This window comes from Ochotona curzoniae, unplaced genomic scaffold (assembly GCF_017591425.1).
Source record: "Ochotona curzoniae isolate NIBS_2020 unplaced genomic scaffold, NIBS_Ocur_1.0 contig_1274, whole genome shotgun sequence".
Lineage (NCBI taxonomy): Eukaryota > Metazoa > Chordata > Mammalia > Lagomorpha > Ochotonidae > Ochotona > Ochotona curzoniae.
This window is the reverse complement of record NW_024465023.1, coordinates 19,596,313-19,620,642: the sequence shown is the minus strand read 5'-3', so window position 1 is coordinate 19,620,642 and position 24,330 is coordinate 19,596,313. Positions and strand designations below refer to the sequence as shown.

Genomic DNA, 24,330 nt, shown 5'->3' with positions numbered 1-24,330 from the left:
GTACAACCTATCAATGCCTGGAGAGCCTGGTAGATGCCAATCAATGTGACAGGGATGGGGGGTGGATTACATAGTCTTGACTTGGCTATGTTATGTTTGACGTGCCCATTAGGCACCTAAGATAAGAAGTTGAATGAAAAGCTGGTATTTAAATGTTGAACATCATCATCATATAGTTGGTGTTAAGGCCATAAGATACGTATGGGCAAGTGAAGGTGTTAAATTTAGAAAAGAAACAATTTATTTTATTCTTTCATCAGAAATTACAATTTCTTCTCTCTTCCCCTTTCTGTAGCTACTGACATTTTAAGCAAACAGTACTCCCTACTTATTAAGAGTCACGTCCAAAAGTAGGGAGTACTGCTTGTTTGAATACACACTTTGAAATTACATTTGCCTTTTCCTGCGCTAACTTCTATTAGGAAAGAAGATGGAAACTGATACATGGAATGCACATAATGACAACAGGTGATTTCCATGTATTGCCTTATTTCCTTTTCACAAACATCTTTCTCCCCTTTGCACGGACTTGGAAGCAGAGGCTGAGAGAAGTTTCTCAACGGTCATACAGCTAACAGATAAAGTCATGATGGGTAACATTCAGGGATTTTCATGCCAGGGAATATCTTTTAATCAGAACAGTACCGCTAATACTACGTATTTGCAGGAAAATTCCATATATTAAATCTTCAGCAACTGCTTGCTTTTCACTGGGCAATCTATTCCCTAAAGCATTAAAAAAAGGTACTAGATTTTTAAAAATTCCTAATGAAAGAAGAGATTTTCCCATTACAGATATCTGGAATAAAAAATCACCTTAATTTTTTTCCAGTCTGTCATTCCTTCTTTACTGTCATCAAAGTTGTCCTGAGGACCAAGACTGCCTAGTTTAGCATTGTTCTATAAAAAACTAACTGATAAAATACTTAAGAAAGCTTAAAGCAACAGTAAGGGGGAAAAAAGACTAAAGAAATAGAGGAAGAGGAGGAGTAAAAAATTTGTGACACTCTGAGGACATTTGTTACATCACAGCCACTGTAAAATTATTCCAAACATAACTTTAATCTGTTTACTTAGCGCTCTCTGAAATTACTCTATTGTGAAAATATAGGAAAAGAGAATTTTAGTCATTGTCCATATTAAAAATCATTTGGCAAATACAGTAGTACTTTTATATTCAAAAACATAACTTGAGGAATACATACCTTGGAGATCATACTCGTTCTCTGTAGGTCTCTCTCTCTCCCAGTCTATGTTACCTATTATTTAGTTCTAACTAAAATCTAAAGTCACACATAAGTAAAACACTAAATTCATTACTCTTTATAGTGAGTTCTATTATAATTAAGGTATAAAGTAAATCACTGTAGTCTCAAGTTCTGATTTGATATATTTCATATATGCAAATGAAGATTAGATGTTTTCTGAAGAAGCTGCATCTGTGTTTCAGTGTAATTTTAAAGCATTTTTTACTGGCTCATATTTTTCTTTATTTTGTCAATTATTACTGATATGTATGCATACTTCTCTGTTATATAAATATTTTTTATGAACCTACTATATGATACTACACAAATGCATTTTAAGTGGGTGGTTCATGCATAATTTGGTCCAGTGTCTTATTAATTCTAAAGTATAGTAAGTTGACTTCACTAGGTTTTTAGCAAATTCTAATCCTGAATATTGAGTGTTTCAAGTTGGAAAACTGGAATGAAGAAATGAGTTAGTAGATAATTCATGGCCAATGATTTTTCCCCAAAATGAAATTTTAAACTGGGGCTGGATTTTTTTCTAAGGTTTTATTTACAGTTGCCCTATTTTTATTTACTTCATTTTTAAGCTTTCTGTTACAACAAGCTTGAGAGATTAATAACATATTATGTTTATAACATGTAATATGGAAGATATTATGCTGAAGCATCCAGTTAAAAACAGATTTTAAAGGAAAATCAGTTCATTACTTTTTTCTATTGCTCAGAATCAGAATATTTAACTACTTGGCAATTTTAGTGCATTGGATTTTCAGAAAACTGTTCTTATGAACTTTTCAAAGTAATAACAAAGTCACAAATTTATGCCACATGTTTTCCTTTATATGTTTCTATATGCTTCCCATTATAAGAAAAAAAAGCCTCAGTTGTGTTTGAAAAGAAATGCTATTTCAAATGGGATCTTCAGTATCGCCAACGAAATTGCCAAGCAGTGTCAACAATGGACTGAATCACTTGCATTTTAAATATTTCATTTACAATATTAAACTATTTAAAGTTTAGCCATTTAAAAAACATTTAGTCATCTAAAAGTTAATTGAAACTAATTTAAAATGAATTAAAGTCATTTAAATATTTCAAATGGCTGAGTAAAGGTTTGCTTCATTTGAATCACTCTGGTTTTATAACGTATACTTTCTTGGATAATAATAATATGAACACAATTTCTCTTCACCTTAGAACTCAGAATAGGAACAAAGCATATCTGCTAGCAAATCCCTATGATTTATATCCCAGTGCATCTAGAATCCTAAGGAGACTAAGTTCAACTTTCAGTTGCATTTTCAAGACAGAATTACAAATTTTCCTTTCAGCTGCTTGAAAAAGAACATATTTTGGGGCTTGCAGTAAATCAGTATCCAAAATATTTGACACTGTTCCATCTGCTATTAATTATCAACCCATTTCTAATTAGCATCGTAACCCATTAAATAGCTAAGCCAGTTATGAGAACAAATTGCTACTCTTTATGTCACTGAGGGAAGACTTAATGAAAATTGATAGAAAAAGATGGTTCAGAAAATATTTATTATTTATTATGTGTACATTTAAAAAGTAAATTAGCATGGGATGATCTTAGGAAAGCAATGCATATTTTTGGATTAGACACTGGAGTAAATGTATGATAAATTGACAAATTCACATTGCCAATGTTATGAAAAAAATGATGCAGCAAAATAATTAACAGGCATTTTTCATTTGTTATAAGGGTATCTTTCTATTATCTATTTGGGTTATAAGGTTTTTATCTGTAAATTTAAGCACAAGCGTTACAGAAGCACAAAGTGAGAGGAACAACTCACTTGCAGAATGCTCATCGGAAGTTAGAAAATTGCACCTAGATTTGTGAATTTTGGTTTGTTAGTAGGCTTCTGCTAACAGAGTAGTAGTTGCAAACACATACATGGGTTTGCCAGTGACAACTCACAATTTGTGCAAAGTTGAGTCTTCGAAACTGAGCAAATTTGCTCTCAATTTCCCGCCAGCGCTTGCTGAGCTGGATCTGAATTGGTTCCACTGCCATTGCGGCCCCATCCTCAGACAAGCCCCCAGCTTGCCTATGCACTGCATTCAGCTCCTCTTTCTTCTTCTGCAATTCACGATCAATTTCCTATTGAGCAAAACCAATACAGGGCCCAGGGCAGTTAGCTAACCACATCAACCGACCTGCAAGCAGCAAATACTTCTCTCAGAAATTTCATAGGCTGTTGTTCCTTTGTCATTTTTCAAAATTTACACAAATGGAAGAGGTCATTCTAATCCTCAGCCAATAGTCCAATGAGTAATTGAGTTCTTTTTGGAATGCTCAATTTTAGAGCTTCTAATTAATAAAATATTTAAATTGGGTTGGAAGTTTCTTTCTAGTGTGCTTTTCTAGCATTTTGGAAGTTGATCCAATTAGAATGCTTATTCAGTATTTGTTAGGGACCATCCACATAGAATACTATGGAGAGGGTGTGGGAGTAAGAAATGTATTTTCTTTTTAAAGGTTTGAGGAACTCAACAGAGAATGAAGCAACATAAAAGTGTAAAATAATAACTGAAACACATCTTCAGACAATATGCAAACTAAACTACACAGATTTGACACTGATGAGTGAAGATGCTCTGATGAAATGAATGTGCTAACATGAGAAAGAAGTCGTCCATATACCGATAGATAAGTCATTAGTTCATCTGGAACAAAGATACACAAAGTCAATTACAATTTTACCAGAAATTACATGACATTTCTTAATTCATTTATATTGCCCAAAATGAAATATTTCATTCATTCTACATTATCAATTGAGTAACACGTAATACAATACATTCACTAAAACAAAACACAATACAAGCAAATACATCAAATCAAAGAGAATGTTAATAGAGGAAACAAGAACATCAACATTATAAATACGACCCCCGAGGTTAATTAAATTTGCAACAAAATCTAGTGTTGGCATTCTAAAACAACATTACCTTTATTTTCCTTTCATCTTTGGGTTCAGGTAGGCTGGCTAATTTTTTTTCAATGTCATCCAAGCACTTCAGGAGATCATCAGCCTGCCTCTTGTACTGATACCACTGATGAGAAATTTCTAGAGCCTTTTTTCTTCTTTGAGACCTCAAATCCTGTTCATGGTGCAAATATTATTAAAATATCAATTTATATTTAGGCAAAGAACAAACTTCTGGCTGCATTTATTTATGCACATAATTTGAGTTACAAATGTTTTTATGCAAATTGTTGCAACAACATTTAAAATGAAAAATATAGAAATGACTACATTTTGTAATTATGTGGTAGTACAAACATGTAGATGCATCTAAGGACCCCAAACAATACACTCTAAATGATTTTCTCTTGTTATTTTCACACGTCTTTAAAAATTTTGGGGGATAGTGCATTGGCCCAATTCGCTAATCCTTCACCTCTAGATGCTGGCATACCATATAGGTGCTGGTTCGTGTCCCAGCAGCTCCAATTCCCCATTTTTGCCTGAGAAATTAGCAGAGGATGGCCCTATGCCTTGGTATCCTGTACCCACATGGGAGATCCAGGAGAAGCTCCTGGTTCCTGGTTTCAGACTGGCTCAGTTCCAACAGTTGGCAATTTGGGGAGTGAATCAGCAAATGGAAGATCTTTCTGTCTGTTGCTTCTTGCTCTGTAAATACGCCTTTCCAATAAATCTTAAAAAAAACCAAACCTTGTCATTTAATTCTTAAATAGCTAACCAAACTGCCCTATTATCTGTGTGAGATACTTTAATGTAACAATAAAACTGATTTAGCTAGATAGTTACACAACTTGATGAGGCAGTATTTGACTTTAAAAAAGTTTGAATCCTAAAATTTCTATCATCGGTCGTGTGCTTATTAACAATTTTTGATACAACCAAGTAACAGATATTCATTATGCTAGAAAAAGTTTCTCAGGCTCTTAATACCATATGATTAAAATGTAAATTTACTTTAGTTATTTTAGAATCTGTTCCAAGCTTCATGTGTACAAGCATAACAATAGTACGGACAGCAACCTGTATACATGAAAATGTCTAATTATTCCTTCAAAGTTTGTCTGCACAACTTTTTCTTGTTTTACCAAATCATCTTCCACATGCAAAATTGGTAATTTTTAAAAACCAGAAGAGGGAATATAAGTTTTCAGATCAACCTGGTGAGATAAGACTGACTGACTTAATAAATCAAGTAAAAGGGAGAAATCAATGGTTTCCTTCCTTATAGCGCATCTTAAGCCTTCCCTGATCAACAGAATGAGCTGTAATGGCATTTTGTCATAACCCATGGGAATTTAAGATCTCTACAGATAGCTTTTACACCTTTAGGGAGGTAAAAATTTAGGTTTTATGCACAAGTTTAACCCAAGCTAAAGAAAATAATGAAAATGAAAGACTATCAAAACATTTATTGCAATGGAAAGTCTTAAACTTTAAACTATTTTGTAAAGAGTAAAATTTGCACAAGGTAGGTTAACATAGTTATTGAATTTGGTACTTGTAAATGGGTTGAAAATTGCACTAATCATTTTTAGCATTTACTTGCAAAAATTATCTAGATTTTCTTCTCCATTTTTTTTTTAAAGCTGGGGATAAAAGTTTCAGGACTTATCATGTTACATTTTGAGACCTCCTGTTGAGGGAATAAATGTCCAGGTCAATTCAGATGGAATGCTGCTTGTTTCAAAGTGACCAAGATACAACAAAATCAATCAGTGGAGCCATGCCTCCTTTGTGACACAAATCATATCTCTGGCGAAAGGGCCTGATGGTCACAACTGTGAAACTCCCTTGATTTTCAAGCACAGAGTGATGTGTAATACATAAAATACTTAGAGACATCATCTAGAGATCTTTGGAAGTAAGCCAGGTAACCATTAAACACTGCTGATAGGAGGCATCCTCCTACGACCAGTGCAGATGCTTCCAAAAACTCAGGCCCAATCAAAAGGGTGTGAATTATACAGCTTTCTGATATTCTGAGCACAGAATGGTTTGCTTTTGCACTCCACTGAGGAAGAGGACTTCCCTATTTGCTATATTTATCAGCAGTTATCTTCACAACACTTGCTGGCCAATTAGACTTCCTCGTGGATTCCTTGCAGATTCCTTGCAGGCACAATACTGTGTAATTACATTCTCAGCAGTGCTTATTTGGTTGAGTATAGGCAAAAGTTTCATTCTCTTATTTGCATACATAAGGCAGATTCCATACACCAATTAAGAAAATGCACCTACTTGGGTGCACAGCTCAAAACGAGTGATTTACAATGAAAAGCTAAGCAATTTGCAGTATTAGAAAATCAGCCATGCATGTTTAATAGTGAATATTGCAAAGCATTCACACACACACAAAACTTCAGGAAAATTTCCAAAAGGTCCAATTAAAAAAAGTTTATATATTATTAAAGATCAAGCAACAAATTATTCTATTTTTCCTGAACAAACCAGTTGTGTCATATAGGTACTTGAAGCCATATATCCCAATGCTTAAACGGAAAATAGAATTTCTTTTTCAAGGCTATTCATACTACCTTTAGGAATTCTTGCACATGCTTAGTTTCAAGTAATGACTATTGAAGTCAATTATTTTTTAAAATGAGAATCCAGGTCTAATAAGATTACTAAATTTAGACCCATTATAAATTAAATCAATGAAGGAAGGAAAAAATGGAAGGATATTGGTAAACTATTGTGGACGTTTTGTAAGGTTTTCAACACAGTTACACGAATAACATATAAAGTATACTAGACATTTAAGTGTGTAAATGTTATGACACATTTTTATATCTTGCATTAATACACAGAGAACTCTATCTGAATGAAAAAGTGAAAATATAAGCAAAAACAGCTTGAAAAATCAGATGGCACACAAAAAAATGTTGAAGCACATACATGGATTAGAAGAAAAGTCACTTTCTGGTGACTAACATTCTTCAGCAGACTTTATTTATGCACAATATATCTGAGCCTACACATAAAAAACACAGGCAGAGTATAATTTGAGCTCTAATACCTTGAGAGCATTATGTTTTGTCTGTAACAGCTGCTGTTTTATCTTTATTTCCTCTCGCTTTCTCTCATCTGTGATTCTTTGTTGTAAGTTGTCTCCTCTTTGCAACAATTCTTTTACAGTACCCTCATTGTCTTCACTCTGATTAAAAACAACAAGTACAGTCTTCATTTTGCTTTTTAAAAAGCTGTACATTGTTAACAAAGATAATAAAACATGTTACTTAAACGCACAAGAAATCCAATTTAAAACTTTCAGGCACTGCTATTTCAAGATACTGTCATTCCAGACTGTTTTTATTTTTCTAAGATTATGTACTATAGGTTTTAAAAGAAGTTGGTTTCATTCAATCCAGTTCTAAAGCAGATAAATTTTAGAATTACATGTAGGAAGGTCAGGGGAATTAAAGTAACTCATCATCAGAGAAATCAAGCATTTCTGCAATATATTACTTTGGTTTTTATGTTTGTCTTCATCATATAATTTTTAAAAATAATAACATAATATAATAATTTTATCATTTATGTTGATTGATCAATGTAGGAATATGGATGTGCATACATTAGTGTGAATGTCAATAAATCCAAAAACCCTACAAAAGCAATTATTTTGCTTTAAACGCATACTAGTTTCTGTCTAACAATGTCTACTGAATATTTGACATGAAGTGTCCATATTTAGGACAAATGACAGAGTATTACTAAAAGCAGATATTTATATCAAATATAGCAAATATATTTTTTAAAATGCCTTCGCTGTGCTAATATAAAATAAGATTCAGTATTATGATAACTATTGGAATAATGACTTTAAAAGTTTTCATTGTATACTTTTTTCTTTTGGACTAAAAGCACAATGTGTTGTTACTTAGATATAAAATGATTTGAATAATCTCATGTAATATAGTTACAGTTGAGATTATGAGGACTGTGTAATTTTTCATCTCCGGTTATCCTTCCTTCAATATACACTAGCTGTGCAATCACATGTAAAGTACAATGGTAAGCTAAGTATATGAAACAATAGACAATTTTCAAGAGTCACAAGGTTGTATGTGCATGCTATTCATGACATGTTACATATTTCAATCTACATGTTGTGCTTATACTTCAGCACACACTCCGGGACTAATTCGTTTTGCATAGGAGGGTGAATGGGATTATGCTTATTTGAGATTTCTCAATTAATGGAATAAAATGCACAATGCAGACACATTTAATGGCTACAGCCTGTAAAAGACCTGACTGATTTCATTGTGCCTTTTCAAAGTCAACAAACATTAGGCAAGTCCTCCTCCCTCCTTGGCCCACATCAGGTGAGGGCTCTAGGACAGCTTGGTGGGCAGCCCAAGAGGCAGCCTGTGTTGGTTTTCATGTCAGTGTCTTCTGTTTTCTTCTTTGCCATGAAGTACAGGTAGCCAGAGCTCAGCACCTTAAAAAGCCTCTTCTTGCCTTTTCATGAGCTGAGTTAGCCAGGGCATCAAGCCCACGCACAGGGAATTCGGACTGCAGCAGCTCCAGAGAGGTCAAAATTGATCCCGGTAAGAACTATGACTGGAGAAATTATGGCTTCCATTGCTGCTGCACTTGATTATCTTAAGTGTTTTATACTGCCTCTGATAACCACTTCAAACATTGTGAAGTTTGTAGCATTGATGCATTTAAAAGGAAGGATGCCACAGGGGTGATGGCAGTGGAAGTGTGGAAAAGAAGTTGTGAAAAGGTGAAGGGAGAACAGAAAAGGCAGTGAAGGGGGATGTGAGGCAGAAATGATCAAGCCAGACAGGAAAAAAAAAAAAACACATTTTGAAGTTAACTGTGATTGAAGCAAGTTGGTCTGAGACTAGGAATAACCCACATAATCATGTTTCTTCTAATTTCATGAAATAAGCAGCATGAATTTACACAGATTTTAAATATACACTGTATTATTCTCTCAAAATTTTTGGCAAAATCACATTGTGGGACATTTTTATGACCAATGTTATAATTTATGTAACTGCCCTTACTCTAAAATAAAAATTGGACTATTAAAAATATGACTGTCAGAAAACATCAGCCCTGATACTTACTAGTTATCTAACAATTTCTGATTGATTCTTTATATTACATTTTTGCTCTGAGTGCAAAAATACAAGTCAAAACTCTCAGAGACAATACAGCAATTCAGGACTTGAAATAGCCAACAAAACATTTTGAATTTATAAAAATTATTACTATGACCAAATGTGCATGCTGTATTCTGAGAATTCAGTTCGAGACTGATGGAATTTCTTTCTAAATATTTACACATTTTCACTCCTACTTCATTCACACTTTTATCACAACCAATTTACCATATCTTTATTGAAGTCTTCCTCTTTCAGATTCACCCCCTGCTGAATTTCAGCCTCCAGTGGTTCAAGCAATTTTTGTATATCTGAGTTAAACTGCTCCAATTCCTTCAAAGGAATTGAGGCCTAAAAAAAAGAAAAAAAAAGAAAAAAAGATAGTGCTAATTTAAATTAAAGTTACTTTTATTAGACTCATAACCCAAAAGAAATATATTGATTCAACCTCCTGTTGCTAAACTAATGACATACATTTTGCCCCTATTTTTTTATTTTATGAAGGTTTTGAAATACAACAGGGAAAATACCAGAGGATGAAAGTGAAGAGAAACATTTAATATCACTAGAGCCGAACATACATGCAGGATAATAAAATTCATCATTCTGTGACATCAACAAAAGTTAGTCAATAAACATTCGACTGTGTCAATTTCTAATATTCTAAAATTGAATTGAACTTATTTTGTATACTACAATGTCAATATTATTGGATAAAATATGTTTTAGCCAAAATTGTCTCTTAATAATAGTAACTGCAGGTAGAAACTGGAGTTGTCACTTTATCATTAGAGAAACTACCTGGAGATATGCTCAGATAATATTAAATGAAATTTTCAGCAAAACAAAATTTGCAGCAATGTTTTCCTAAGACAAACCAAGCCATAGCTTGTATTAGGGATGGTTATTTTGGTGGCACACACTAATTCAGATGAAGAAACATAGGAGATTTCACATATTCTGAACACATGGTATCCAGACTATAAGCATTACATTTCTTTATCCATTTTGAAATCCATAGTGGACAAGTGTTCAAAATCCTTAAAAGTTAATGAAAATTTTCCTAAATACACAGTTGAAAAAACTGATGAATTCAAAGATATAAAATATTATATATTCGAAAAGGCAAGATTTAATAAAATTTCATTGATAAAATACATTTCTATTATCTTTTTTCTGTTGCCTTAATTTTCTCCTTTGAGAACACTTGAAAATATTTTACACCTGACAGAATTTCAAAACCCAATAATAACATACAAAATTCTAATCTTGTTTGAGCTAAAAGTACTCATTTTGTAGAATCAACTCAGGAATGACCTCCAGGGTCTTATATCAAGATTAACACATTTATTAAGTTCACATCCCACTTACTTATTCTTTCCCAATCATTTTACTAACTGCAGGTTTGCTCTCTGCTTATTAGATGGCAACCCCAGCAGAACAATAAGGACAAGTGCCCAGGGAAAACCAGGTATCCAAAAGTCTATTACTAATGTAGCATCAAATGCTATTCATAAGGAAATGATTTCCACATGCAATATCAATAAGCACATATATTCTAGGAAATTTTTACACATGCTAGAATTAAACTGATGGTTATTGAGACTTATTTCATACTAAATTCTAATGATTACTATTCATTTGAATATAATACATACTTGAACCAGTATAGATCAGCGGTTCTATAAATACACTTGAAGGGTATTTCAGTCTCTATGTTCCTATACGTATATTAAAATCACATTTTGTTAAAAACATTATTAGAATACATGATTGTTTAGAATCATGACTGCACAATGTCAATTTGGTGGCATTTTATGCTATTAAAATCCTGTTTATACTCAGTAAGCTTTAGTAAAGAGTGAACTACTATATATGATGATAAACATTTTTTCAGTTATCTTTAATTCAGAACAAGTTTGGTAAAATACTGTGAGCCTATCCGCAGTTAGATTTACCTGTTTTTTTCCACTGCTTCTTCTCTAGCTCATCTTCTGTTCACATACTCAATAGAGTAGCATCGAAGGCTCAGAACTTGGGCATCTACTCTTTCACACTGCTTCTTCCATAATAAGTTGTATTTCTTCCATAAACTTAACTACAACTTTCAGAACTCCAAAGTTCTGTCTTACGTATTTACATAAATTTTGACTTCCAATTCTGAACTCTTCAACAGTCATGCAATTTCTCACTTGAAATTTCAGAAGGCTTAGAACTGAGCTCATCCTCTCCCTAAACTGCCTACAATAACACTCTTCCCTAGTTCTGTTAAAAGATCATTTTTTTCTTAGTAATGAATGCCTAAAAGCTTAATGATGTGTGTGTGTGTGTGTGTGTGTGTGTTTAACATCTCACCCTCACATCTAATAAATATTGGGCAAGATTTAACTCCTTCCCTGTGATCCACTTGCTAGTCCCAAGACCTACAAGAAGAAACAAAGAACTCCATATAGGTGTGCAGCCTCCTCCCTGCCAAACTAATCCCAGCTGTGGCACAGTAATCTTGTCTGTAAGTCTACAAAGTATTGATTGGTTTCATTATGCTAAATACCCACTCAACAATCTTGTGCAACTCCTAAATGCAAACGGAATGATATCAAAAAATAGCACCATAACCAACGCTTCCCCCTAAGCTTGTGCTAAAGAACTCCCCAGCCTTGTTTAAGAGCTCCTAGTCTTGCATGTTATGTGCAGATCTTCTGGTAAACCTCTCTTATTGACTTTAGAATGCTTTCCATCTTCTATAAAGAGCTTAAGTTCCTGCATGCATTGAATAGGGACTCAACAATTTACAAACATGTAGGATCTGGAACAACTTATGCATTTTGAGTCAGTTTCTTCAGTTGTAACATGGGTGTGAGAATAATTTATCATGAGGGAATTTTATGGATTGCATCTGCTAAAATTGCCTTTTTTATGTAGTAGATGCTGAATAAATATTGGCCATTCTTTCAAAATTCTGTGCATAAGATAATCTGACATAAAAATAAATGCTTAATAAATGTTGGCACTTATTTCCTCTTAAAATCATATCCATAGAGTTGCTCATATTAAGACATTTATCTTTTGAAAACATGATAGTTTTCTTGAAGAGTATTGCTTAATGCATTTTTTGTTTAGCCAAGTAACTTGACAAAATTATAAACTCTAGTGTAAATACAGAACATTAGATGACAGTCTGATAAAGTTCCATTTATAAATAAGCCTCTGATGAATTAATTTTTAAAAATATAAAAAGTGGTTTTGATGAAAAAGCCAAAAGGCTTTACATGTGTTTTGCTACCGGTAACATTTTCATCAGGAATTGATTTGAGACACAAAATGCATGGAAAAATACACTAAGTGGGATGAGTGCCATGAAAACTCTAAAAAGATGAGAAGGTATTTTGTCACATTCTTCCAAATGTCTTTCCTGGAAACAGTAGGCACTCAGAAGTATCACCTAAAAAAGTATGTAAATATGTAGGACTAATACTGAATATATATTTCAAAGAGTTCTTTAATGACTTGATGTATTAAATAACACAAATTGGATGTAGAAAATCCAGAAAATCTGATGGGTCAATGCCTCAAGTACATTAAGTCTATCAACTGCTGGTGAAAAACACCAAAGGGGAACATAAAGAGTAGGTGTGAATAAAAACTTTAGGGGACACAAAGTGAACACAATTTAGACAAGAAAGTGGAAATAGACATAATTAACAGAATATGTAGGGCCTCAGTTTATCCAACAAAGATTACTCTGTGTTTAGTAAAACGATTTTCTTGCAGATTAGAGATTCGAAATATTCTGTGTGGTTACAAAGTGAAACTCAAAACAACAGATATAAATATTGATTATTTGATCATATTATAGAAGGACTTCATTTTTCAAGTAGACAGTTTCAAAAAAGTTGTAAGCTTATGGAAAAGTCCTCTGGATTGAAATAAAACATTTAAAGTAGTAGTGTTCAAAATATATACGAGTCATATGTGCAATTTAAAATGTGATAGTTGCAATCTTAAAAATAAAAAAACAATAATATTAGTTTAATGCATTTTATTTCACCATTATGTATGGAATATTCTCACACAAAACTGCAGTCATCATAGAATTATTAATGAGCTATTTTACATTCACTTTGTCATATCTTCTTGGTATGCACATATTTAACACTCACATCATGCATCAGGTTGGAGTAGACACATTTCATCCACTCAGTGGACACATGCAGTTGCGTCTATCTTATTCAAAAGTACCTTGTTTGAAAGTATGTTATTATATCCATGACATTGAAAAGAACCAATAGCTCATTATCAGTTTGAAATGCATTACAAGGAAAATGCATAACAAATAATAGCCAAACTATTGATGCTGTATTACTCTTAAACTCTGAGTCACAGTCGAATGAATTCAGTATGAATTTTTCAAGTAGTTTTCTAGAGTTTACAGGAGTGAGTTGTCTGGTTATCAGAAAACTTTTTTTTAACTCATTTGTGTGAAATATTAGTCACCTTTTAGTCTTTCTTAAATATGACTGTTTTTTCTTTCTTATATAGTCTGTTTTCCCAAGTAGATTTTAAATCCCAGAAGTATAACACATACTAATCTGTATTTTACATAACAAATATATTTTTAATAGAGAAAAGTTTATTATACAAATGTCTAGTCTTAGAGCCACCTATGTATCAATTATGCTAACCTGTGGCCAATTTTTTAAGCAAAATAAGAACAAGTAATTGATCCAGTTATTTGAGTTATGACTGACAGCATCATAGAGGCCATTTGACCTGTATGTGATTAGTATTCTCTTCAGACCAAGAGTTGAAAAATCTTAATTGCTTTTCTCAGGAGTGCACTAATTCACTATTAGGTCATGACAATTCTAATATGAAAAGTACTTTTCAATCAACGAATGTTTCACATGTCATTTATTTGCTTTGTTTTCATTATTTTTAATTCTTATACAACTTTATTAAAGAACATTCAATAGCTCATTTCTGAATCAAAAAATTTTACAGCTTAGAATATGTAAGACTTGGTTTCTGGACTTATGACCAACTGTTTAATGTAGCTAAAAGCAACAGTTAAGAAATAATCCTAATCATTGGATAAAGTAGTTCTACTGATTATAATTTACATATATATATATAAGTATATATATATATATATCCATAGAAAAATTAGAATCACTAAATCACACAATGTAAGACATTACAGACAAGATAAAATTTAGAAATTTAAAGAACATAAATAAAAATTACAATATAATAGGAGAAAGTATGTCAAGCTTAGATATTCCACAATTTCTTTAACTTATTTGACTTTAGAACATTAGTATGACTGAACAGTTATACAAAATACATATAAAGTAAAACAGGAGTTTTAATAAACAAATAAACAGACAAAAAAGAAGAGACAGAGAAACTGAGAAAGACAAATTTTGTTTTCTTTGATTTTTTAATGTTTCAAATTGCTTAACAACTATTAATTTTACTTTCTTTGGTATTCTAAGGATTACTGGAATTTACGGTTTGATAAAGTTTTGGCATTAAGTGACTTACATAAAAGTTAACCAACTTATAAAAATGATGAAAAGCAAAATCAGTCACATACTTTCAGTATAAATTGAAAGCATCCAAAATTACCCAGACATACTTTAGCATTTTTAAACTGTAAGCATTCCTTTGGTTAAATATTCCTTCAGCGTGCATAGATACACTGGTATAATGACTGTGTTAGCACACAAAACAAAGTAAACACTTGTTAATCTGGACTCTGGAAGCAGTGATGATAAACATTCATTATATTCAAATTACACAAAAATCTAAACTAAAACTTAGATGATACTAGATCTACAGGCTCGTTTAATGCTGTTTCAAATCCATTTTGCATTTTTTGAATTAAAAATGTACTAATCATCACAAAACTTGTATGGAAAATAATAATTCATGGCAACAAAAGTGATTGAAGTTTCAAGGAGCAGTGTCACTTTACAATACAGAAGAGACAGATCACTGGTATGATAAGCTATTTCAACATATTCTATCTGTAAAGAAGAAAAACTTACAAAGATTAGTAAACAGCACTGAAAATTTACTATAACTATGGTGAAACAAAGATAAACAAGGCATTTTACTGACATATTCGTTGTTTTATTCTAAATTTCTAAGAGCTTATTATAAAACAATAGAAAAATAATATTTCACAAATCAAACTAATAGACGGGTAACATTTTACCAACCACACTTTTAATTTTAATTTTAGATAATGTATTGGTTTACCTTTAAAGCTGTCATGATGAAAATGTAAAAGTGCTATCAACTTGTGCAACCAATTAAAGGAAATTATCCAATGATTTCCCATTGTTTCCCCATTGATTCACCATGAATCTCATAGTTACAGATTTTAGAATCAAATATAATGAATATTAATAGGATATATTGGGGGATCAAGAATCAGCCCACTTTGTTTTTTAAGTTGGAATAATTCCGAATTCCATAATTGTGTGAATTAACCAATAATAAATAAAATAGTAAAGGATTTAACATATCAGCAGAGACAAAGATTAATTGAAAGCAAAATCATAATTCTTTGGCAATTTTATATTTTTAAATTTCTTCTGGATTATTTTTTTCTTTCTTTTGTAGTTCTTCATTGTTTCCTCTACTTCTTCCTAACTTGTACTTTTTACTGAATTTGTTCTCAATTTGAAAAGTGTAGAAATCACTTTGTTTGATAGTGAAAATTAGGTGTGTTTATAAGAAAATATAATTGACTAGGCATTAGCACTTGCTGGCATACAGAGCTGTTTAAATTCTGTTGAGGATCAGTATGTTTTAACAAAAAAAACCAGAATCAATTATTATTTAACCACACTATAAGAGAATTTAGGCACCTCATAGCTTCTCCTGGAGCCTCCAATAACTATCTGAAAATCTGGTGCAAGGCGGCTTACGTTTGCATCTGTTAACACTGATCGAGGGAATAATCTTCCTTTTCAAAAAACCACAATCACGCATCACCAAGCAGCTCTAAATCATGTCAGTTGTCATGCTAGTAAGACCTAGCTAGTTGAACCAAAGAGCATCACTCAGGCAGCTGAATTGCATATATACTAGTTTTAAAATTTTTTAAATGATCACGAAATGTATATGTTATCATTTTTTTCAGTGTAATTAACTTCTAACCTTGTTACAGTATAGAAATTCTACTCACAGGTCCATTTCTTTCTTCAGTGAAATAAAGTTATCAGGTACATGATTATAAAGTTTGGCTATTAATCTGTTGCAACTACCTGTGGATATTACTTGTATTTCCCATTTTGTGCTGTCCAAACGGTGTAGTATTTACTGAATTTCAGATTCTCTGTTTCTCAAAATGTGTGCAAAGAAAATCTTACTAGAATGTATGCCTGTATAATAAGTATGATTTGAATGAACATATCGTTGTATTTTTTTTTAATCTGGAAAGTTGTAAAAGAGAGGGTAATCATATATAGGCTATCAATATAATTATACTGATAAAGCTGACTCTAGAAAATAAGTTTTCAGTTAAAATTTGTAAATCCAAAGAATCTTTACTTCGTGTCTTGATCATATCCATAAATTTTATCATACATTTCCAACTGCTATTTAGGAAAGCCAAAGCAACTATGTATGTGATTGTATTATTTTGTATATGCAAAATCACATTTTAAGGTATGTTGGATCCAATCATGTATTGTTTTCTCTTGACATATTTTATATTAAAGGACACTCACTAGATTTCTTATAGCCCCAGCAGCATTGGAAAGTCTTAGATACAAAGAGTGATAACATTTTACCTGCTGGCATTAACTTGAGATCAAAACACAGGACTTTATAATTATTACAGCAACTAAAACATGAATACTTAAATACATGACACAAGATTGTCCCAATCTAGTATTACTGTAACAAAACACTTAGTACAGAAACTGCTGCATGATATTAAATAAGACTTGTCAACACACATACAATCAATCTATCCTACAAATAATTAAGGAAAATAGAAAATTTCTCTTTTCTGGCAGTTTATATGAATTTCAGGGTCAATAGCTTAACATGTCAGCTCCTTACACAACACGTTTTGAACATTTTTAGAAAAGAATAGCCACATTAAGCACTTTGCATGTATAAATTTCATATTTTTAGTGAGTAGAATCTCCAATAACATGACAAAAGTAATTTCTTTAGTCAAAAATCTGTTGAAATTAATTCTAATAATACAAAAATGTCTTTATGTATATTTTATCATTGAAATTCAAATATAGACTTTCCCACTCAAATCAGCTTTGCACTCTGAGTTGCTTTTGAGTTCATCATCTTGGCCCTCTGATTTGATAATTTAACTCTGCTATTTTTTGATGCTCTGATCATTAGTTTTTATAAATGTGGTCCCTGGATCAGTTCCATCAATGTCATCTATATATTATTAGACTTGTGCATTCTTAGACTCTGTAACAGATCAACTCATGATTAGCTGATACGGGAGTCAGAAATGACATCATTCCTCCAATTATACAAAACTACTTAGAACCAGTGCCCTAAAGGGACTCTTTCTTTCGATTCTAGTAGTTATCTTTTGGATAACTGGTTTCTCTACATTCTGCCACTATTCAGTTACATTTTCTATATAATCATCCTTGGACTAATCTTTCAACAATGGATACATCAAAAATCATCAAACCCTCCACTCCCATTGGTTACTGAATGAAAATAAAAGATTAAAGTGTGTCATGATCTTTCTATGCTGTATCTACCCACCCTCTTCAGCCTTATCATCCAGCTTCATACTGAATGTTCTCAATTTTGTAAGAAAAATTTAATTTATTTTCCATTTAACACCCAATACCATTTTGTACTTTGTCATAGGTTTATCATGACATGTCACAGGTTTATTTATCACAGGCTTCTCAATTTGCTTATGATGCCCTCTCTCTCAACCAATATCCATGAAATAAACTTGCTCTACCAATAAAGCATGATGTTGAACCTATCATATCTTGTCCTGTAATCAAGCGCCTTCAAAGAGAAACCCTGCAATTTGGAAATAGTATGTTGTTGTTGAGAGTTCATAGCATATTCATACAAAACATCAAATCCTTCTTCATTTGTTCTGACTCACATTATTCCCTCCTACTTACTTCACACAGAATAAAAAATATTAAGCTTTCTCAAAGTCACTGGATACTCTTAAAATATAATGGTAAGCATTATCATTTCATATATTTTAAAGGATGTATTTGTACCAAGCAAAACTTCCTAATGCTCCTTGAAATATTCCTATTTGATTCACTACAATGATGGTACTTGCCAGAGAAATAGTAAAGAAATGTCTTTTTAGCTTCCATTCATTGGAAGGGAAGTCAGAAGTGTAAATCAGTAGTAATCCATTTCTTTTTTTTATGAGTCAGTTTGGCCTCAAGAGTAACAATTTGGTCACTTAGGTACAATTTATCTAAGGAGACAATCAATGATACTATGCCTTCACATCTCATACACAAATAGCTTTTCTAAATGTGTTTTCAAATAACTTAAATTGATCCTGAAAGCAATTTTAAGACACAGGCATTATCTGCCTAATTTTACAAATGAAACTTGCCATACTAGTAATTTGTGTATCTACTTCTCAAAGCAAATTTTGTAGCGTTAAGAACTTCTCCTTTTCATCTTACTGCTGTTCCAAGATAGCAAAAATTATCACTAAAGAAAGCTATACTTTGATGAACAAATCATAAGCTTACTTAAACCCAACGATCCCTGTGCTCATTGCTTTTCTGGATTTTAGAATTCTTGTCATGAATGTACTTTACAAGAAATAAGGCAGTAACACAAACTGCATTTACCAAATAGTAAATATAAGAGTTATCAGTGAGTTTTCAAGCAAGATAAATTTTTTGCTCTACTTCTAGCTGATCCTTAAAGGGCTAATCTTGGTCTTTACACCAAATAATTCTATTTTCCTTCAGGATATTCTCCCTCATAAAACCTACCTACATATTCAACCATGGAAAGGTCATATTCCAAACTAATTTTTATTCTATATAAAAACTCCTAAAATGGTGGGCGATTCTGAAATTAAAGGCCATTCATAATACTTGCAGTATTTTCCAGAAATTGCCCTACTCCCTAATGCAGTTATAAGCCATTAAATATCTTAAATTCCTCACTGTATCAACAAAAGAAGACCAGTCTGTCAATCTGTAGAGCTAGTGTGGACTGTTGAAATAATCTAATCCATAAATTTACACTTTGCTCCATGGACATTTTTGTACTTCCTGAAAAAATCATAAACAGATAAATCAAGCAGAAAATACTTCCTTTTTAGTGATCTTGCTATTTTCTATTTTATACTCTCCATTTGGCAAAACTCTTGTTACTTACATTGCCATTGAAGGAGTAGCTTCCATTTAAAAAATCCACTAAGGTACTATAAAGATTGAAATGAATATAAGGAGAAACCACATTTTCTAACTCCTACTGACAAAGCAAGGCCTGGTAGCTAGTCCACTAAGGCCAGTTTTCTATCTGTAACAATTATCTCACTGTTAACCGAATATCTCCCAAATACATACTAATCTTAAAAATGTTGTGACTACAGTAAGTATATTACTATCTTTATTTCTCAAGCTATCATCCTCATATCCTTGTATGTATGGAAGTTCAAAATCCTTAATATTCCTCAATATCCTTAATATATCCTCAATATTCCTTTTCAATAAAGAAACAAGCTATGCTTTATTTCTGTGATCTGGGCTCCCTGATGAGGCTGCAGCACCATATTCTTGTCAGACCTCGTAATACGGCATTATTGATATATCTAGTAGTCTGCTAAATCAGAAAAAAAGAAAACACTAGGAAAATTAGAAATATGATTATTCTGTCATTTTTAAATGTATTTGGAAATATTGATTTCAGTTGACTTATGTTTTGCTTCAGCAGGGAAGATAAAATAAGACGAATGCCACCCTTGATGCATGATTTCTGGAAGTATACACACAAATATATGCAGAATACAGATGAAAACTCACTGTCTTGTAAGAGCCACAAACTTTTGCTGGCTAGTATTATTACTGCTATGGTGGAAGATGAATTAGTCCCATTTTTGAGTAGTACCAATCTTGTAGTATAATTAATCCCAGAACAATATCTTGAGTTTTCTTCAATATGCAATAGTTCAGTGATTTAAAGCCAAAAAGGTGTCTTTAAGATGAGAATATAAAACTTAGCAATAAAATAGTAGGGAACACATTTTCTTTAATTAGTTATCATACAATCCATTAACATTTGAAGATGTAAAATACAATCATCTTTTTAAGTTGCATAGTTAATTTCTAAGGAATGGTTATACTCTGAAACTCAAGTTTCAGAACTTGCCAGATTTTTGCAGATGATAATGATATACTTACATATATATGTATATATATATACACATATATCAGTAAAACTAAGTAGGTACCTATTATAACTAAGCAGCAAGGGTTTATGATAAACTAACAATGGAAAGTGAGACTTGAAATGTAACTGCATATAGGTATACATGCATTTCATATGCAGTCAGCACTTAGGATTCACTGTATTACTGTCATAAAAGCACATGTTATCATATATAACAACACTATAGATTATAATACCTTAGTAAGCATATCCAAATGTGGCACTATGATATTATGTGATCATATTTATCAAAATATTGTTAATGCATTCTCATATTTTTTGGGATGCAATACTTACCTGATAACTTGCATCATATATATTAGCAAATGTTTCAAGTGGATTTTCTGATTCTAGATTGCTTCTAGTTGTTATCCATGTACCTAAATACATATATTTGCTATATCTACATTTAAACATTTGAAAACATATCATATACATTGGAAAACACATAAAACTACATACACTGTAGCATTTCTAGCATAACCGCTTGCATTTCTTATTTCCCCCAGAGTTGAAATCTTATGGTTCAATATTATGAAATAAAATAAAACATGCACATACATAGATATTTTAAACTACTTCTTAGCTAAGATGTCATCTTCATGAACTATTACACAATATAAAGGCTCTCATGCAAATATTTTATAGATGATAGTTACTCAATAAATGGAATAAATAGGCACATCAAATTACAAAAATTATGATATATGAGCTTTGCCATTATTTGTTTCCATAACTTGAGCATTTTATTATAGCTTAATGGATTCTGTCAATGTCTGGAACAAGCAAGAGCAGGTTAAACATACATGTGCACAACCAGAAAAGACGTGCAAACACCCAGATCATGCAGGCAATGTACAAGTTTTCATTGTGTATGTGACTTACATTACACACAAACAATATTATATAGGGCAAAATATATCAGAATTGCTCTCTGTACATAGATATCTTTTGTGCTTTTTAGGAGGGAGGGCACCGCAGGCATGGTAATTGTTACTTTGTTATAGGAAGCCCCCGAAAGTACAGATGTAAACCAGTGAAGAGTGCAATTCTAGAAAAGCTGTGGCAGGAAAAAGTATTAGAGACAGGGACAGAGACAAGGAGAAAGATCAAGAGTGAGACTGATGCATCTCACATGATAGTTAGTGATAACATTTCCTTAAATACATTTGTGCCTTCATTTTTCTTTTGAACATCTTGCTGTGGGGACTGCCTGCCCCTTTCAGCGTACTGCGAAACCTTCTTAAGATACCATTTAGCACTAGTTTCCACCTCGGGGTAGATCTTCCTACCTTTCCAGTCTTAATTCTGTGAGAAATGGCTGCAAATCGATGGTTGAGCTCTGAGATTTTAGGTTCTACTACTTTCCTGCAGTGGTCACCTCGGTTTGCCATCAAGTTTGCTGCTTGATCACGAATGGAGTCCACCTTTGGGCGTATGTCATTCATTTCAGCCTTTAAGCGCTAGATTCCATGAGCAAGAAACAGGGCTTGAAGTTAGTACTTAAATTTGAGAAACAGAGAGACAGAGAGAGACAGAGAGACTAGAGATAGAGGTGGGGGATGAAAGAAAGAAGTACATTCCGAATTGGAAAAAAGGAGGCAAAAACTCAACCACTGTAAAACAGGGCTGATAATATCTATGACCTTAGTAACCGGGTCACTCTTCTTTAGCCTGATGTAGTTCAGTGTATAGTTTTTATTTGGCCCAAGGAAGAAAATGTGGTGCTTTCCAAACTTCTCTATCCTGTCTGAATAATAATTATATCTGTTACTGCATCTATGTGATCTAGTCTGCACTGAATCTAATAGTTGTGGAAGAAGGTTAATGTGCTCTAGAAGCAAGGACCCAAAGGGCATTTTTAAATACTTTTGGTACTTTGGAGTTCCTATTTGTTTACTACATCGCATGTCAGGGAAAAAAATCTCATTTTCCAATACAGAACGATACCAAATCACATATATTATATGAGGAATGTTCTTCCTGACTCAAGAAGTGAAAGGACTGCAAGTTAACTCTTATTTCAAAAACCCTGAGAAAATTTACCCTAAGTTGATGACTGACTACACATCAAGGTAGAATTTAGATCACGATAGAGATCCACATTTGGGTAAGGTGCAGACAGTAGATTAGCACGTTTTGGGAATCTGCTTACATGTATGCAACCTACAGTTTTCAATGAAAATAAATTAAAATATGGAGACAGTATCAGTGGCATAAAAACAAAAAATGTATATTCAGAAACTATGCTTTTTCCATGTTCCCTAACTAGCCATTCATGGGTAAAATCTTGATGAAAATTTCAGCAAAACAATGGGGAAATATTAAATGTTATTTGCTAAAATTCAACTGCATGTAGTTGAAAAAACAGATGCCATAAAACAGAGACAATGTTAAATTGATACATCATATTTATATATTATATGCTTCACATTCAGAAAGAAATCTTAAGATGGACTAATAATTAGGTTCAATAGAAAAAAAAGAGAATTTAGGGTCATGTTTATTTTATACACAGTTTAAAAGAAAAAGAAAGCTAAACATTACACAATTCGTACACTATGAATATTTTAGATTAAATATCTCATCAAAAAATGTTTGGGGTGGGGAAGGTTTTAGCTGGGTAGTTTTAGATTTTGATACATTAGCATATATACACTGACATTTCTTGAGAGTGGGACCCAAATCTAGACATGGAATTCATTTATGTTAACTATCTTATACACATAAAATGATGATCATTTTATACTACCTCTTTAATAATGTAGTACATGAAACAGCTTCATGTTGTGAAATTTTCTACTTGTGGCATCATAAAAGAGATTAAAATGTTTTAGGATTTTGAATCATTCAAATTTCAAAATTTTAGTGAGAGACCTGTAATAAGATTTTGAGTATTTCATTACAAAAAATCCACATGACAATATTTCTGTATTTACTCAGAGAGGCTGTAGGAATGGTGGTTGGAAAGTTCTTCGGGTTAGACACAGGATCAACTCTACTACCATTACAGTGGGCAGGATTTTCCAAAATGATATGTATATAAATCCTGTAACTTCATTTTGAGTAGAGTTTAAATGGAATATAATTAACTGAGAGGTGGATTTGGACAGATAATCATTTCAGAACTTCTAAAGGTCATTAATTCACATAAAAAAAGAAGAAGAAAAAAGGACAGAAAATCAGGCAGAGTAAGAGAGAAGGTATTACTTCACTTGTATTAAAAAGTCCTTCATATCTTTTAGGACATAGATGATTGACACAGCAGGTGTACTCTTTGAAAATTACTTTCATATTTTATTTGCTACCTTAAGTATGTCTTCTCTTTGTTGTGGTTTCTTTTTCTCAGATTCATCCAGAAGTGTATCAGCCTGAATGATCCACTTGGTGATGTGATCTACATTCTGGTCAAAGTTCTCCATGTGTTTCTGGTATTCCTTAAGTGGATAGAGACACGTCATGATTTAATGGGTTTGGCCATTTTCTCAAAGGATTTTTTTC

General features: G+C 32.4%; 1 protein-coding gene across 1 annotated transcript in view; it reads right to left on the bottom strand.

Moving 5' to 3' along the window:
* Window positions 1-24,330, bottom strand: part of DMD (dystrophin) — a 1,921,612-nt gene that overhangs the window by 1,076,252 nt on the left and 821,030 nt on the right. Inside the window, exons 36-41 of the mRNA XM_041000021.1 lie at window positions 24,138-24,266; window positions 22,122-22,292; window positions 9,619-9,741; window positions 7,287-7,424; window positions 4,233-4,385; window positions 3,199-3,381 (exon numbers count right to left, since the gene is read on the bottom strand). Of these exons, the coding sequence (XP_040855955.1) occupies window positions 3,199-3,381; window positions 4,233-4,385; window positions 7,287-7,424; window positions 9,619-9,741; window positions 22,122-22,292; window positions 24,138-24,266 (897 nt within the window). The remainder of the gene's footprint in view (window positions 1-3,198; window positions 3,382-4,232; window positions 4,386-7,286; window positions 7,425-9,618; window positions 9,742-22,121; window positions 22,293-24,137; window positions 24,267-24,330) is intronic.